Source organism: Condylura cristata, unplaced genomic scaffold (genome assembly GCF_000260355.1).
Source record: "Condylura cristata isolate star-nosed mole 26May11 unplaced genomic scaffold, ConCri1.0 scaffold00004, whole genome shotgun sequence".
Taxonomy (NCBI): domain Eukaryota; kingdom Metazoa; phylum Chordata; class Mammalia; order Eulipotyphla; family Talpidae; genus Condylura; species Condylura cristata.
Window position 1 is genome coordinate 67,198,033 of NW_004567105.1, and position 17,000 is coordinate 67,215,032.

Here is a 17,000-nt window from a genome sequence, read left to right on the forward strand (position 1 = left end):
GAGTTCAATCTCCGCCTGCCCCGGAGGTGACCGCATGGCATGGCAGACCTCTCCTGACCCGCCCACTGCTCCCCTCAGCAGTGTACTTCGTCAGCTGGCTGTTCTGCTCCCCACTCTGTCTCTGGTGAAGCCTCTCACCGCCCCTGAGCCTCTGGCCTGTACCCCAGTTCTGTATGCACAAATAAATAAATCTTTAAAAAAAAAAAAAAAGGTATTCATAAGCCCAGCTGAAGCTAAGCTAAGGTTAGTGTCTTTCCTCACTAGAACAAAATTGCTTCTTGGCCTTAAACACATAAATAAAGCTTTGGGATGCCCTTTAGACCAGTGAGGGGTGTTTCAAATAAACCACACACAATACAGAAACGGAAGAAAATGTCATTTGTTGAACCGCTTCACTATCCCACTTCCTGCCCCCTCCATGGAAATTCTGTCGCTTGCTGGCACTCACCCACCCTGGTGCCCACTGACCACAGCTAGGGCTTCAGAGACCCTTGGGCCTTTTCCAAAATTTCTTCTCTGATCTTGGGGTAGTTGGGGTGTTCCCTGAGGACCTGGGACAAAGAAAGAAAGGACGTGCAGCATGAGGTTGGGCTCCCTGCAACAAGCCCCTCCCTGCTGGTGTCTGTGGCTTACATTGTGGCAGACTTCGATGGCCTCCACCAATCTCTTGTCCTTCAAGTAGTTGAAAGCCAGTCTGAAGCCTGTCCAGGGGCAGGGAGAACACAGATGGTAGCACTCTGATGACCCGAGAACCCTTCTGGTTCTCCAACAGCCAGAGCACAGGTCTTAAGTTAGCAGCCAGGGTGCTGAGCCCCCCCGTCGAGTGACCACCTGCACCCACAGGCTCCTTGCCTGCTGCCTTACCAATAGCGGGGTTGGCGTGATGACTGTATTTCCAGGCTAGTTCGTAGTTGGCGGCTGCGTCCTTGTAAGACTGCTCCTTCTCCATGATGAAGCCCATGTACTCATAGGCCTTGCAACAGGACTGCAGGGGAAGCTGGTCAGAGCCTCTGCAGAGGGGAAGCCATGTCCCAGCACCAGGGAGGGGTGTAGCAGGGCCGGGGACTATGGTGAGCTGCCTTAATCCAAACCACTCAGGGGCTCCACAGGTTCTTTTCACCCCTCACCTCTATGAGGGGCAGACTGAGTCTTCTTTTGGTTAGTTAGCCCACCATTGGCATGACTCCACCTGCCCTGCCGACCTCCAGCCCTCCTGCTCTGCCATGCAAATGCCCCTCCCACCTGGGCCACCCCCTGCATGCCCCTTGAAACCATGAGCCCTTCCCAACTGTCTCCGCCACTCCCAGATCCCCAATTCCCAGCTGCCAGACCCAGCGTACCTCCTCTTGCCTTGCGGAGGAGTCTCTGTGCTCCCCATACCTACCCCCCAAAAGCAGGAAGCACTCACTCACCCAGGTCTTCCCTCTCGTCCTGCCTCTTCTCCTCAGGGTCCTTACCCATCTCCTCTGCCCCATGCAGGAGCCCCTCTTGGCCCACCTCCACCCATAGAACCCCCATTCTCCCTCGCCCCAGCAGTCCCAATGGCTGAGCATCTTCTTGCCTTGTTGTATTGCACACAGCGCCGCAACAGCTCAGAAGAGAGGTCGAACTTGCCACCCTGGCAGTAGATGTCTGCCAGCAGGAGCCAACTCTTCTCCAGGTCCTCAGCCTCAGTCAGCACCCACGGGGCCTTGGCCAGACGCTTCAGCTGTGTGCGTGCCTTGGGGACCTGCTTCAGCAGCATGTAGGCCTGGGCCATGGCCAGCAGAGCAGGAACGCTGTCCCTCTGTGCACCCAGCGGGAGGCCGGTGTCAGAACACTGCGGCCTCCCAGGCCCCCAGCTCCCGCTCCCACCGCACACCTCAGCTTGTGCCATCTCGATGAAGGTGCCCAGTGCGGCTTCCACGTTAGCCTTCTCCCTGGTGGCCAGAAGGCAGAGGCTCTGCAGCAGCCGCTGCTGGGTCTGGCCCCCAGCGGAGTGCGGATAGCACTCTCGAAGCAGCTTCTCGGCAGTGCGCACGCCATGCTGCTCCATCTCCTTCCTGTCCGGGGAGCTGTGGGTGTGGGGTTCGGAACGGTAGGTCCCCCCCAGCCTAGGGACCTCACCTAGAGGCTGTAGATACTCCCTCCTACCGTGGGGTCTCACTGGCCTGCCCCAGGGCCCTTACTTGCTCTCAGCCACCAGGTTCGTGAAAGCCTCTCCGCCCACAATCTCGTTGTCCGGGTTCAGACAGATTTGCACCATGTAGTAAGTGGCCCTCTGGCCCCAAGTGCTGTCCTTGCGTGCTTTGTTCAGAAACTTCAGGGCTTCGTTGGGCTGTCCTATATGCCTGTGCGGAGAAGAGAAACATCAAGAATCAGATAGGAAAACTGAGGCCGGGAGCATGTAGGGATGTACAGGGGCCATCCCACGCGTCGGCACAGAGCAGGGACTGAATTGCTGGTCTCAAGGACTTTCTCATGGAAGCAGAGTTTCTTTCCATACTTCTGCTAGCCCGAGCAGAAAGAAGCCCAGCAGCCTACTGGGCAGAGGCTCCAGCCCACAGCTGCCCTGACACTCCCTGTCGAACTCACCAGCAGTAGATGCCTCTGCAGTAGTTGAATCCTGGCTCCCAAGGCACACGGCTGGACATCGTCTTGGCCAGTTCGAAGAAGGATGGGGCATCTTCAAGTCTGCCGCTTCTTCGCAGCAGGTCGATCAGTTTATCCAATACTGAAAAATTGTCTTTAAAAAAAAAAAAAAAAAGCAGTGGCCCTCCCTGGTGGCGCAGTGGGTTACAGCACAGCACTAAGAAGCTAAAGCCGCTTCCGCATGAGTTCAATCTCCGCCTGCCCCGGAGGTGACCGCATGGCATGGCAGACCTCTCCTGACCCGCCCACTGCTCCCCTCAGCAGTGTACTTCGTCAGCTGGCTGTTCTGCTCCCCACTCTGTCTCTGGTGAGTCCTCTCACCCCCTGCACCTCTGGTCTGTACCCCAGCTTTGTATGCACAAATAAATCTTTAAGAAAAAAAAAAAAGAGTGATTTAAAAAAAAAAGAGCAGCAACCTCTGAGCGCTGACAATCCCATCTGTATCAGGTAGGGTGCTGGCCCTGCAGGGCAGCCCACGAGGCACTGCCCACCTGGGCTGAGCACGGATATCCCAGCAGCTGCAGTATCTCCACTGGTCTCCAGCATTGGAGAAAAATAGCAGTGTTTGAAAGTAATAACAGTAGCAGCTACCCTATTACACTAACATTGCACCTGGCCTAAGCGCTTTACCTGCAAACTACATAATCAAGGTGAATACTGATCATTCCCATTTTATATCAATAGATGAGAAAATGGAGATACAAAGAAGTCAAGTGATCTGACCAAGCTTACACAGTTGGTCAGTGGGAGACCGTGGTTCAGGCCTGGGCAGGACCTGGCCAGCTGTAATCTGGACAGCTGTAATCCCCTGGGGCCTCAGCCTGTGCCTCCTTTCTAGCCCTCTCACCAGTAAGAACAGGTGTCAGGTGCGTAGGAACAAAGCTACATCTCAGGGAAGATTTCGAGCTACTCTCGGTAGCGGTAACCCCAGAAGAAGGCTATGTTGAGCTGTGACTTGGGGATAGACAGGCTGCCCTAGGTCCAGTGCCAAGCCCTGTGCTACAGGAGACGAGGAACTGGCCCCCTGGACCTAGAGGGGGCCAGCGCCTTCCATCAGGTCTTTATCAGTTTCCTGCCTCTCTGGGAACAATCAGAGAGGAAGGGGCTTCCTCTGCCCAGTCAGGAAGGAGGGGAGAGGGCCCACCCTTCTCAGAGACAGCAGCCCTTACTGGAGGAAAGTGCTGGAGACCGTCTCGGCGCCAGCTGTTACCTGGAGCTTTCTCCAGGACTTGACGGTAGATATTGATGGCAGCTTCATATTTCTGTTTTCGAAACAGCAGATCGGCCATCATCTAGCAAAACACAATGGTCTGAAATTCCTGACAGCAGTCTGCCTGGATGTGGGGTTGCTGAGAGGGTACTTGGGGGGAGGTGATAAGGATTTCCAAAGCAGCCGCTCTGGGTACTGGGAGAAGCTGCCACAGGAGGAACACGGGTAAGTGGGGGCGTGGGAAGGGGGAGGCCTGGGGCAAGGCTGGAAGTGGGAAGGTCAGAGTAGTCACCAGCAGAGCCAGCCTCCCCACCCACATGGAAGAACTGCCAGCTCCAGGCACTGGAGGTACAATCGGGGCCCAGGAGGTGGTCTTGGTGGTGAAGAGATGTAGAAGCAGGGAGGGCTTTTCCCACACACTTCCCACAGCCTTGAGAACCCATCCCCGCCTCATCTTCACTGATGTGGGTGTGGTTTCCCCTGGAGAGAGCCAACCTCACACCTCTGCTTAGGCTGACCCAAGGGGTTGAGGCTGCCAGCACACGGCCTGAAGGGTGGCAGGCCCAGCTCTGTCTCTTCTGCGCCCCACCGCTCAGGGACAGGTCCTCCCGCGTGTGACCACGGGGCCCTGGGAGTGCAGGGAAGAGATTCTGGTGTTCCTACCACACAGGCCGTCTCATGGTTCTTGTCGGTCTGCAGGAGGATGGCACAGTGCTCCTCGCACAAGTCCAGGTGCCCCTGAAGCAGAGAGAGCCGAGCCAACTCCAGCACTATCTGGAACAAGAGCGGATACAGTAGGTAATGTAAGCAACAGACACCACGGGATAGTGCTGGGCTCCGACCCAGCATGCTGGGTGGCTCATTCTCTCCTACTCACTTTGATCAGCCCTGGTTTCAAAATCTGTCTGAAATCTTCAGCACCCCCACTCCAACCGCCACTTCTCCCACCCAGCACTCAGGTCATATCACTAGTTACAGTGCCCTGACTTTGAAGGATGAGCCTTCAGCTCAGCCCTAATCTTCAGTTCCCTGAGAAGGTCTCTAGGCCCCAGACTGGGGTAGGTAATATCTCTCTTCTGAGCTGTCTTTAGTGCCCTCACCCACACGCAGGCATGTATGGCCTGGTGTTAGAACTGTGGGAGTATTTGTCTCTACGCCCTTGTCTGAGCCCCGCTATGGGCAGGGACTACGTCTTGCCCCACGGTGTCTGCAGGGCCTAGCACAGACCCTGCTACACACTGGAAATGTGTTCATTGATAGCATATTAGATACGTGACTGGCTGTCTCGGGGCTTTATCTACCCTGAGTGCGAACGCCAGCGCTGTTCCCTCTCTGGAGCCACAGGCCCACACGACTCTAAAAACCTCCTTGGAAGCTGAGCCAGGCTTTGTGCCCAAAGAGCACCCAGCAGCCACACTTCACTGTCTCCCCACCCCTAAGGGGGGGTACTGAAAGTGGTGACTAACGTGATTTTCAGCAATGCCTTTCCCACTGTATCTTCCACACGTGTCTGATCAAAGTGCCCCAAATCTGTAGTCATGCTGGTCCCAGAGTCAACTAGAGGTGCCCCACAGCAGGGCTCCCCTCCCCTTACACCTGCACTCCTAGGGAGGCCCAAGGAATGAATGCACCTCTGGCCCTGACCAGGGAGCAAGCAAGGCCCTGTGCCCAGGAGCAGGAGCAGAGGAAGGTCTCAATGTGAGGACCCCACCTTGTTGTCAGTGGGTGAGTAGGAGAGCGCGTCCTTGTACGACCGCCCTGCGTTTGCAAACTCCTTCTCTGCCAGGTAGCGCTCCCCAAACTGGACACAGATGGAGGCTGCCAGTTGCTTCTGGGAGGGGATCATTTCTGGTTGCTCCAGGGGAACCCGCTTCAGTATCCGCGACTGCAGGTCCATAGCCTTGGGAGACCAGGAAGCTCAGTGTCAGACTGACGCCCCATGTCAGGCCAATCCACAGAAGGTCCCCAGGCGCTCATGCAGAGCCAGTGCTGTCAGAAACGGCATCTCAAGTGCCCTTGAACAAATCTGGGTCACTCTAGAAAGGCAAGGCCACTGGCTGAGGACTCAGGAGCAAATCGGCACTGCCTCTGGCGAGCACAGAGGCAGAGCTGGCACTCAAACAAAACACTCTGTTGTCTCTGACTTGGTTACCTGTTTCCATCACACCTGTACACTCAGTGCCTCATTTGCTTTGGCTGCGTTTGGTCTCAATAATGTCCTGCTGGGAAGTTGTGGCAGCCCCCACAAAGATCCAGAGCATCAAATGATCAAGTGAGTAACCAGAGAGCATCGAGGCAAGCAGACATGATGCCGCGTTTAAGCTGCTAGAAGCAGGCAAGAATCACCTCTCGGCTCTCAGAGGAGCGGTAATCCAGTCGGAAATGGGTAAATCACCTTCAGCCATCAGAGTGCACTCTGCTGGAACCATAGAGGGACCCAGGAACAAGTGCCAGGCCCTTAGTTATCAAAGTGTGCAAGGTGTGGCAGGAAGAACAAGGACCGCCCCCAGCAGGCCTAGCCCATGGGGAAAGAGCAGAGGTGGGAAGGGGCCGGACCTGGTTTAAATCTCAGCTCTGCCACTTACTAGCAGTATATTGGGAACATTTCTTTACTTCTTTGCGCCTTATCTGTTAAAAAGAGGAATGTTACTGTACTTAGAATTAAGAAAGAAAGGGAAAGCCTGGGGAAGAACCCAGCACTGAGCATTCGATATCTGGGAACTGCATTGCCAGTACCACGAGGGCCTTTGTCCTGGTGACTGGTCCTACTCCCCCCTTCCTCCAGCCCCGCCTGGCTTAGAGCACTTGGGTAGCACCATCAGTGACTGAGCAAGGATGGGGGAGTCCATGGAGTCAGGTCAGAGGTGCAACCTGCGTTTGGAGGCTTCTAGACCTACAGTCCTGTCTTTTTCAGCTCATGTCTACTTGTCAATTACCTTGTTCAAAGTTTCCATCACATCTTCTTTTTTATGGTTGTTATAAACCTTTGCCAGCAAAAGTAAGCACTTGACGTCATTCATCATGGATGGGATGTCTTTGACTGCAAGTGAAAACTAAAATGAGCGTTCTCTGGCTTCAGGGAAGCTGGGGCTGATGGTGGGGGCTGTCTTAGGGGGTCTGTAAGCCTGCTTCAAATACTGGTGTGTGTGTGTGGGGGGCAGTGAGTCAAAATGCTGCCTTACCAGAGTCATGTTCCAGTGCCTGCTTCAAAACTTTCTCTGCTTTATTGAATTTCTTTAACTTCAAGAGCAGTTCAGCCAAGTCACAGCACAGAAAGTCCTGCCCGCTAATCTTCTGGGCAGCCTCATAATAATTAATTGCCTGAGTGCAAATAGGAAATATTGGCATCAAGTCTAGTTCTACACTGACCTCACACCAGGCTCCCCTCCATGGACACCACACCTGTGTGCCCCTCTGGAACACAGAAGCCTAAGATGAAAAGGCCTTCCCAGATGGCTTAGAGCTTAACCTGGGCAAGTGTGAGGGGTGATGGGGAAGTGCCAAGTTCTGTCTTGGCACCCCACTCAGTGGGTGGAAACTCAGCCACCGCCCTGCTGTGCTGGCCCTTGCTGGCCCTTCCCACCCAACACTCCTGACCTTGGTGTACTGATGGGTCTTCACATAAGCTTGCCCAATCCTGCTGACCAGGGCGGCGTCATGTGGATTCTTTCTGTAGGCTTCGTCATAGACCTCCAGGGCCTTCTCAGGCTGGTGGGAAAGTGTCAGGTGTCACGTCTCCCCCATTGGAGACGTGAGACTGGGGGGCCATTTGGCAAGGTCATGAGCCAGACCCTCACTTACCTCCTGAATGTACATAAAAGCATCACCCAACAGCAGGCTGCTGTGGGGGCCAGGCAGATGTTCACAGAGCTCCCTGCAAAGGTAGCCAGAAGCCTATCTCAGGCCTGTGTTTGTCATATTCCTGAATGCATCTCTTCTTCTTTCCCATGAATTGTAATACTCATTCATTCATTCACTATCCAATGTTTACTGAAAGCCTTCTGTGCATAAAGCACTGTGCTATGTTCATGCTTTCCAGTGTCATCTAGATGATGCCAGGGCCTTCACCCATCCCTTGGCTCCACTCCCAACCCTGAAGACTCATGAGGTAGCTACACTGCTTTTTCTAAAACTCCAGTGTGATTTTGTCACGCCACTGTCTATTGATTGGTTTCTTATTACACTGCAATTGCCTCCTCCAGCGTCAGCCTGATATACCCCTTTTCCCTCAGTTACCTAGAGGGAGTTTGGCCCCAAAGTCAATCGTATAGAAACAGTAGCTAAGAGTTGAAATTCCCAGTCTCCATCCTCTCTCTCCTCACAGGGGTCACATCTAAGCTGCTGGACATTTCCTCAAGGACAACAGAGTCAGAGGCGGGGGCAAAGGTGTGTTCCCAACAGAATGTGAGCCAATATAAGGGCAGGCCAGCAGGGCGGGGGCAGATTCAGCTCAGTATCATCAGCTACAGCGATGAGCTGCGTTGACCTCCCCAGCTCAAATATGAACCCTCGGGAAGCTCCAAGGATGTGTTCTGGAGACACAGGTGGAAGAAATACAATCTGGAGGACATTCCCTAAAACACCACTGAAGACAGGTGAGCGCGGACCTGCGCCTTACCGGTAGCATCCAATGTAGAGGCGGGTGTCTTTGCGGGTCTGCAGGTAGATGCTGGCCATCTTCTCCTTGGCTTCTGTGTAACAGGGCTGCTTAGGCGTGATGTTCCTGAGCATGCTCAGAGCCATGTCCACGTTCCCCTTGCTCAGGGCCAAGTCCACGTTGGCGATGGTGATGCGGATCTCCTCTGGTGTGCCGCTGAACTCATTGATGGCATCCTGCATGACCTTGGTGGCCTCGTGCTATGACATGGGGACCCAACAGAACCTCCATTTGCTGCCACCCCCCTCAGGTGGCTTCCCAACACACGAAACCTCTTCTAGGAACTTAAAGCAATCCCCCTTCCCACTCCTGCTCCAGGGGGAGAAATGAAACATGGAGAGTAGAGCAGCCTGGCAACATGGAAGCCAAGGGGATCTCCTGCAGAGTGGCTTTGGTGGCAGGAGGGGGAGCCTTTCAGTAGCATTGGCCACTGTTCCTGGAGGGCAGGGGGTGTTCTGCTAGCTGGGGCTAGAGAAATGCTCAACAGGAAGAACCTGCCTATTCCTTAGCACCTCAAAGTCTGCAGAAATTCCTTCTGATGGGAGACATACGGCTGCAACTCCCTGTACTTTCTTTCTTTCGGACAGTGTATTTGAATGTTATGGTATTGGGCCATGGAGATCTATTTGAGTATCCACATTATATATTTGCACTGCTGGTTATTTAGCAGAGTTGTTCTCTTGGCCCACTTTGGTGTTTGGGGCCTTGCATTCAACTTACAGGCATTTCTTCCTTGATCTTTGCAATTTTGTTTTGTTTTGTTTTGTTTGTTTTTGCCATGTAGACAGCAACAGTTTCTTTGTTTAAACCACTATGAATGTCTTTTTTTATCTAGTAAGTACATTTGCTTCATTTACAGTTTTATTACCACAAGCCTGTGTTCTTAGACTCTTGTCTACATATTTTGCTTTCAGTTTTATATGTTGCTGTGGTTTGTTTCATTTCTTCTTTTGAGACGTGGCCTTGCCTTTCCTCCCCGAAATCTTAACTAATTCAGTGGAAATTGTCTTTTTTTAACTCTACTAAATTTTCTACCAAGAAATAGTCTGTGTAAACCTTTATTTCATAATTCTGTACAAAATATTAGCACCTTCCCTTCTTGTCTCTCTCCTTGACTTTTTTCATAATTAGTATTTTGCCTTTAATAACTTTGATTTCAAGAACTCAGCAATTATACTGGCTTAGAGTCAAAATTATTATAGTTATTTCAATGTAATTAGATTCATTTAGATTAGCCTTATGCTTAATTGGATTTAATTTTGTACTGTTGTAATTCAGATATTTTTCCCACTCATAAAAACTTGGTTTCGGTTCACATTTTGGTTTTCTGTATTAGATCTGCAAGTAGATTCTTTGAGAAAAATTTAACATCCTAACTCCTAAGTTATTCCATTTTATAGGGTGTCCTTTATTGCTGTTATACTTGGAAGCTAGCTTGGGAGCCATCTTTCCCCCCTCAACATTTTATAAATATTGTTCTGTTGTCTTCTATTGAATTTAATATTGTTGAGCAAAAGTCTGAGGTCGAGTTGTTTTTTCCCTCGTAGTGAGTAACAGTCTCTCTACCTAATGCAGGCAGGAACTTCCATTTATATTATTAATTCTTGAGGTCCATTACTATTAAGCTATTTCTTGGTTTTCATAATTTATTTCTATGCTTCCAACACAGAGTACCATTCTGAGTTGCTGGTTTGTATATTCCCTAAAGGAAGCTTTTTTCTATATCTTCCATGTTTTCTCTGTTCCACTTCCGCTCTCATCTTCTGGAACACTGATTATGCCTTTGCTGGATACCTGTTATCTATCTTTCATACCCTTTAACCCTCTCAAATCATTTCAGTCACTTTTCTGTCTTCTCAGCCTTTTCTTTCAGCCTGAGAGTTTCAGTAAATTTTAGGCTATTTCTTCTGTGTCTCACAGGGTTGTTATTTTTACAATGATCTCCTATGTCTTCTAGAACTACTTTCTTAATGCTGCCAGCTGACCTTTCATCATTCCTGTCTAACTAGGACCTCCTTGTTGATCTTTTGTGCTCTACCTCAAGCTTATTTTGTAAAATCTCATGTTCTTTTTATTTTCATTGAGCGCAGGAGAGTTTTTACAAAAAAAAAATTCTATTTTTTAATAATACTTTTTCTCCCAAAGTCTTCACTTGTCTTTATTATATGTCCTCTTCTCTGTCCTATCCTCTTACTCTCTGTCTTCCTTTCTCTCAACTCTCGATACACCCCCCAACCCCCACCTATAACCTATAATTTCATGTTGGACCCCTCTGGTCACCCTCACCCTCTCATTAGGGACAGCCCCACCTAGCCGTGCCCGAGCCTAGTTGCCCTGCAAGGCACCTCTCCCCTCAGCTTTCTGTGTGTCTTCCATTTGGGGGTAACCTTTATGAGAAGCTAGGGTCAGGATGGCACCCCTTGGCTCACAGTGAAGGCCACACCTCACAGCTCACAGCTGTGTTGTCTCAGCAGAGATAGTGGCTGATTTTCAGGTTATTTCCCCCTTCCTCTCCTCGGGTCCTCCTCTCTTACATAGGAGTCTGGGACAGAGAAAACCAAGGAGGCATTTCATCAGGAGTTCTTGCTCAGCAGCCTGCCTTTCTGTGGGCTGGAACTGGGTTCTTCTAGGAATGTCCCTGTTTTTCCTGTGACTTGACCACATCCCCAGTTCAGAAAACTTTAAAGAAATGCAGGAACCTCAGGTCCCCCCAGCAACTGCACCCTGCTTTCTCTCTCTTCCCAAAATAGTAACTTCTGAAAGCCCCCATAGTAGTGACCGGCATACAGGAGTAAGTATGAGGTGAATCGATGACTCATGGAATCAAGTATTCTTAGAGGCAGCTTCCTTCGTTGTGTTACAGGTGTAATTCCTTCTCTACTTTTAAATTGTCAGTTCCTTTTGGCAGATTTAGGCCTGAGAACTACTTCTACATTCTCATCTTTGCCGAGAAGGCAGTTTTTCTCTTTAAAATGAGCTCTCATGGGCTGGTGCCTGTCCACACCAGGACTGTCTCAGGAGAAGGCTGCGTGCCCCAGGCTGGTGCTCACAGGGCTGGTCCTGGCACTGCACGGACCACGCCTTTCTGGGGAGCATGTGGGCGGGTGAAGCCAGTGAGGCCAGGAGAGCAAGCGGAGTCCAGCGTCCCCCAGGCCTTGCCTAGTCTCTGCGGGACCCCTTGATCCCATGCACCAGCTGGGGATGTACCGCCCAGTATTTTCTGCCTGGCTCAGCCACACCTGGGAGCCCCAGGGTGCCTACGGTGGAGCAGCTTGTACAACGCAAAACTCCAAGGGGACTGTTGATGAAGAGGACGGTGGCAGGTATCTGCGGGAGCTGAGCAGGGCTTAGTCTAGAAAAGTACTGGCGGTGGCCTGATGGGCCCGTGCGTTCTGCATCCCCGAGATCTTCATGTGGACACTAGCAGGGATTTCACTGCAGGGGATAGACTGTGGAGGGAGGACGCAGGAGGGCTTGGACCTTATCTCAAGGACAAGAGGAGCTACTAAAGCCTTGTAAGTAGGAGGCAGACATTCTCCTCAAAGAATCACAATGAACCACAGGCAGACATTAGCCTCAGTCAACGAGCCTGGCCCCGGGCCTGCACTTGATTTGAGCCCTCTGCACCCCACCCCCACCCCCGGTTCTTACCAGTTCTCCGTTCATCCGGAGGGCATCTGCCAGTTCTAGTAAGATGGAGACCCTCTCGCTTGGCTGCACAGAGGGCCCACGGAACTTCTTGCCTTCTGTCTTCAGAGTTGGTAATTTCACGATCATTTTCAGTGTCTTTATGGCCTCTGGATAGTCCCCTGACTTGTTGAGGGCCCTGGCCTTGATGAAGTGGTAGAGGGGGTGGTCTCGAACCTAGAGGGGTATGTGGCAGAGTGAGGGCTCCAGTTCACCACCACGGCTGCGCACAGCCTCTGGGTGAGACAGCCGCCGGAGCCATGTCACTGGGGAGCAGGAGGTCTGAGGGTCTCAGGCCACTCCTGGGGCTACTCTCCAAAGCAAGTGGGGGTGACAGGTGGCTGGGCATCAGGTGGCTGAACAGACGATGGTACAGAGGACCCGTACCTGAAAGTTGTGGCTGACGCCCAGCTCTAAGGAGTGTGAGCACATAGCAAAGTTGCCTTGAGCCAGGTAGATCTGTGACATGAGGAGGTGAGCATCCACGAAGGTGGGGTCCAGCTCCAGGCAGCGCCGAAGGGTACTCTGGGCATTCTCTAACTCTCCTGAAAGCAATAAACAAACTTGTGCATCCAGGGATTTCTGGGGACTCCTGGGACCCAGAACAGGCAGGATGAGTCTTACACATTCTGTTTCCTAGAAGGATTCCAACTGGTCATTTTACCCAATTCCGTTCTGTTTCACTCCACCGTCTCTTCCTAAAAAGAGAGAACTACACAGCTGTTGCCTTAATCCAGGCAAAAGCCAGGAAGCTCCAGCCCTGGTGTAACAAACCCCAGTAATAACAATGAGTGTCATGCCACAACTTAGAATGCACCTGCTCTGAGCTCAGTGTGTGCAAAGCACTTTAGAGTGGCTGCTTTCTATTTGCACAGCCCTGCACAGTTGGCATTGTTATCCTTGCCCTTCAGGTGTGGGACTGGAAGCTCCAGTGACACAAGTTTCTTGGAAGGGACAGAGCTAGCACTGAAATGCAGGGCCCTGGCTTCCACAGCTGAGCTCGGAATGCCCTGGACAGGCTGGGAGGCTTCCCTGCAGCCACGTGGGCCCTGAGGTGGGTACAGCAGCAGCCCGGGGTGAGGCGCCATGAGTTGGTAGGAGAACTTTCCTCCCTCTGCAGGCAGGTTCCTCAACAGCTCCTGTCTGAGGTCATTAACCAGGTGGATTACCTGTTTCTGGTCCCAAACTCCCTGCTCCTTCCCGGTAAGCTGCAGAATGTGAAGATGTCACCATGGAAACCCAAGCAGCTGGAGACCTGACTTTGGCCCTAAAACTGCTGGCAGCTGCCAGCACCCTCGTGTGAGCGCTTCTGTCCTCACCTTGTACCCAGGAGAGAGACCTCGAAGCTGTGGGTAACCCTGGCACCCAGGTGAATGCTGGGAGGTTTGAGGAGGAAGATGGGGGAACTCTGAGCAGAGTGCAGCCCTGGACGCAGAACCAGAGCATAGACGCAAGCTCTCGGAAGCCCCCAGGACACCAGAGATGGGAGACAGGTCTGGCTTTCAGTCATGGGGGCAGGGGAGAAATCATAGGAGAGAGAACATCATCGAAGACAACAGCATATCCTTGGAGGGTTCTCCCCTTCTTTCCCTTTGGGACCTCGACCCAAGAGAAGCCAGAAAGGTTTGCTCTGGCCTTGAGGCTCCAGAAGTCTAAAGTTGCAGGCTTTTGCTTCTCCATGATTCTTTCCTGACAATCTTGTGAAAAACATAATCCTAACCCCACCCAACTTCCCTAACCGCCCTCCCCCCACACATCCCCCACCCCTCCCCGTCTAACTAGTTTTCTCTATCACATTACTGTCTCCTGACAAACAGTCCAGTGTCTTAGTGATTGCTATGGCCTATTTCCCCTTAGCAGAAGCAAACTCCATGAGGGAAGACTGGCCTATTTTGAACCCTACTGTATCCCAGCACCACAGCAGGGTCTGCTGGGAGGGAAAAGACATTCAGACACATCATGACATCACCAGCGTAGGTCAAGCAGGAAATCAGCAGAAGGCTTTTGGGTGGGGGGACCCCTGCTGGTGAGGAAGGTCAGGTTTCTGGGGGCAGGCAGCCCTGGTGAGAGATAATATGTCTATGTGACGTATCCTAAGCAGGGAGCCTGTGGACACTGACTGCCACCCCAACCTATACACACACACACATACACCCCAGAGCTGTGAGGACCCCGGGGCTCACCTGAGAGGTACTTGACCTGAGCCATCACATAGAGGGGGTCGATCAGAGCTGGTGCTGCCTTGATCACAGGATTCAAGATGACGGTGACTTGTTTAAGAAGAGGGGACGTGATCTGTCCTGGAAGCCGGGGCTGTAAGGACAAGGGTCTGGCTGGGAATCTGCACTATTCTGACAGGCTCCCAGGGCTCCCAGAAGACACTCTCAGAGAAGGCCTTTTCCTTTGTTGGGCACATATTGATTACCCACTGCACCATTGAGTCCCAGAGTGGAATATTGATTACCCACTGCACCATTGAGTCCCAGAGTGGAGGCTGGAGAAAGGGGTTCGTTCACTCTTATGTCCCCAGCATCCGGCTGGTGTCTGGCACATGGAAGAGCGTTCAATAAATAGTTGTGGGGTGACTCATTACACGGCACTGGGGGATATCAGGTTGTAGGATACGGTCCCTGCCCATAAAGAATCCTGACTGGCTGGGAAAGCAGGACGAACAAGTAAAAGCAAACACACTTCTTCGAAGACTTCTGGAAAGAAGGAAGCCCGGTTCTTCGGGGGATAGGGACAGGTGCATGGGCCCCTGCCTGCTTCTCCAGGTGAGCTCCCTGGACAGCACAGCAGCAGCGGCATCACCGGGCAGCTTGTTCTAGATGCAGGGCCTCGTACCCCACTTCCCCTGGAGAGATTCCCATGTGAGTGGTGGCTGCCTGTGCCAGCTTGAGAGCCCTGGGCTCCCCAACCACCCGAGGCTCAGAGCAGCCTGGTGTCTGGCACCCCAGACCCCCACCCTGAAGACACCCCTCCCTCTAACCTGCTTAGGGCAGAAGAACAAGTACTCCCTCGCAATGCAGACCAGGAAGAGGGGGTCCAGCTTCTCAAAGTACTCCGAACTCAGGGGGAGACCCTGCATGTTGGAGAAGTGCAGCTCCACAGCCTCCTTCAGGAGCCCTGTGGCCTCTTGCTCCCCCTTGCGCTTCCTGGAGGCCAAAAGGGCTTGGAGGAAAACCAGCACCTGGAGGAGGCAGGCGCAGGTCTGAGCACCTATGCGGTGGCAGCCGGCAGGAGAGCGAGAGGAAGTCCCAGCCACCTTGGCTGAGCTCTACCAGCAAGTTGAGGCAGGGGGAGGGCAGTGCAGGAAGGACAGAATCCTGGGGTAACCCCCAGAATCTCGGGGTAAGCCCCCCAAGAGCTCTGACCTCAGACTTGCCCAGGGACTGCTGCACCTCCTTCAGGAACTCCAGCTGGTGCTCGGCCTCCTCCAGGAGGCCATCTAGGATCTGGCACCAGATGATCCCTGGGAACGGGACAGAATGAAGATGAGCAGAGAGCTCGGAAGCAGAGGCAGGGAGCAGAGATGAGAGGGGGGAAGGAAGGGGTCTCAGGCAGGGGGTCTTCCCGCCCCAGCTTGTCCCCCAGCTTCAATCTCTCTTAAAGATAACACTATTGGCCCTCCCTGGTGGCGCAGCACTGCAAGCTAGAGCAGCTGCTTCGATGCAAGTTCAATTCCTGGCCCCGGAGGTGACCCACATGGCTCAGCAGACCTCTCCTGACCTGCCCGCTGCTCCCCTCAGCAGTGTACTTCTTCTGTCTGCCTGTTCTTCCCCCTGCTCTGTCTCTGGTGAAGCCTCTCACTGCCCCTGCACCTCTGGCTTGTACCCCAGTTCTGTATGCATAAATAAAGAAATCTCAAAAAAAAAAAAAAGATAACACTATTGACAACTTGGGATATAGCTTTTCAAACTTCTTTCTAAACATGAATATGCTATTAATGTAGACACATATTTTCCCATCAGTTAAAACAATCTACCCCTGATCTCTTTAATGATGCCTACATTTTCCACCATGGGTATAATCACTGATTGAACTCTTGCTCTGGCATCTCGTGTCACACAAAGTTGGTTGTCAATGTTTCAACACTGCAATGTCCTGGTGAACATTTTTGTATGTACTAATTCCTGAAGTAGAGTTGATGGGTCAAAGGGCATGCATATCTCAAACGGTGATCGGTAAAGCAACCTAACCACTTAAGATATCTGAATTAATGCTAGTACGTTCAAGAAGTTGAACATTACCTTTTCCTACAAAGCACGCTTTGCTCTTTGCTAGTCAAAAAATAAATAGATACATGCTCTAATTCACAAGTTTTTATTACTGGAAGAATGAAACATCTTTTTATATGTTTAATGGCCTTTTGTTACTGAATATCCTGTTTCTAGCTTGTTTTTCTTTTAAGGTGATTTTCCTTCTCTTTAAATGCTATGATTATTAACCTTTCATTGGAAAAAATTTTCACTTAGTTTGCACTTACTCTCTACCTATTTTCACAGTGTCTTTAGCCATCCATTAGTTTTACACTTTTATGTAGTCAAGTTGGTGAAATATTTTCCTTCATAGCTTCTGAGTTTGGGGTCAGGTTTAGAATCCCCTGGGGAACCCAAGCCCAGTTTAATTTCTATTTTAAATACTTAATTTACCTAGGATATATTTTCAAGTATGATGTGACTTGGGAACTTGCCTTTATTTTTACACAGCGGCCGCTGGGTGTCCAGCCATGAGTTACTGAAACTCTACTGTCTTGAAATCCATCTTTCTTATAAGACCTGCTGCTGTCTCGTTTATCTTTTTCTTTTTTTTAAA

At 51.6% G+C, this 17,000-nt stretch overlaps 1 protein-coding gene across 1 annotated transcript in view; it reads right to left on the reverse strand.

Moving 5' to 3' along the window:
* Positions 1 to 391: 391 nt before the first annotated feature.
* TTC21A (tetratricopeptide repeat domain 21A) overlaps positions 392 to 17,000 on the reverse strand; it is a 31,389-nt gene continuing 14,780 nt past the window's right edge. Inside the window, exons 10-29 of the mRNA XM_004676295.2 lie at positions 15,560 to 15,657; positions 15,175 to 15,375; positions 14,369 to 14,498; positions 12,573 to 12,730; positions 12,150 to 12,362; positions 8,460 to 8,698; positions 7,643 to 7,715; positions 7,439 to 7,549; positions 7,024 to 7,162; positions 6,778 to 6,881; positions 5,553 to 5,741; positions 4,505 to 4,615; positions 3,842 to 3,923; positions 2,575 to 2,725; positions 2,169 to 2,330; positions 1,862 to 2,054; positions 1,562 to 1,786; positions 865 to 985; positions 634 to 701; positions 392 to 551 (exon numbers count right to left, since the gene is read on the reverse strand). Coding sequence (XP_004676352.2) covers positions 474 to 551; positions 634 to 701; positions 865 to 985; positions 1,562 to 1,786; positions 1,862 to 2,054; positions 2,169 to 2,330; positions 2,575 to 2,725; positions 3,842 to 3,923; positions 4,505 to 4,615; positions 5,553 to 5,741; positions 6,778 to 6,881; positions 7,024 to 7,162; positions 7,439 to 7,549; positions 7,643 to 7,715; positions 8,460 to 8,698; positions 12,150 to 12,362; positions 12,573 to 12,730; positions 14,369 to 14,498; positions 15,175 to 15,375; positions 15,560 to 15,657 — 2,846 coding nt within the window. The 3' untranslated portion in view covers positions 392 to 473. The remainder of the gene's footprint in view (positions 552 to 633; positions 702 to 864; positions 986 to 1,561; positions 1,787 to 1,861; positions 2,055 to 2,168; positions 2,331 to 2,574; positions 2,726 to 3,841; positions 3,924 to 4,504; positions 4,616 to 5,552; positions 5,742 to 6,777; positions 6,882 to 7,023; positions 7,163 to 7,438; positions 7,550 to 7,642; positions 7,716 to 8,459; positions 8,699 to 12,149; positions 12,363 to 12,572; positions 12,731 to 14,368; positions 14,499 to 15,174; positions 15,376 to 15,559; positions 15,658 to 17,000) is intronic.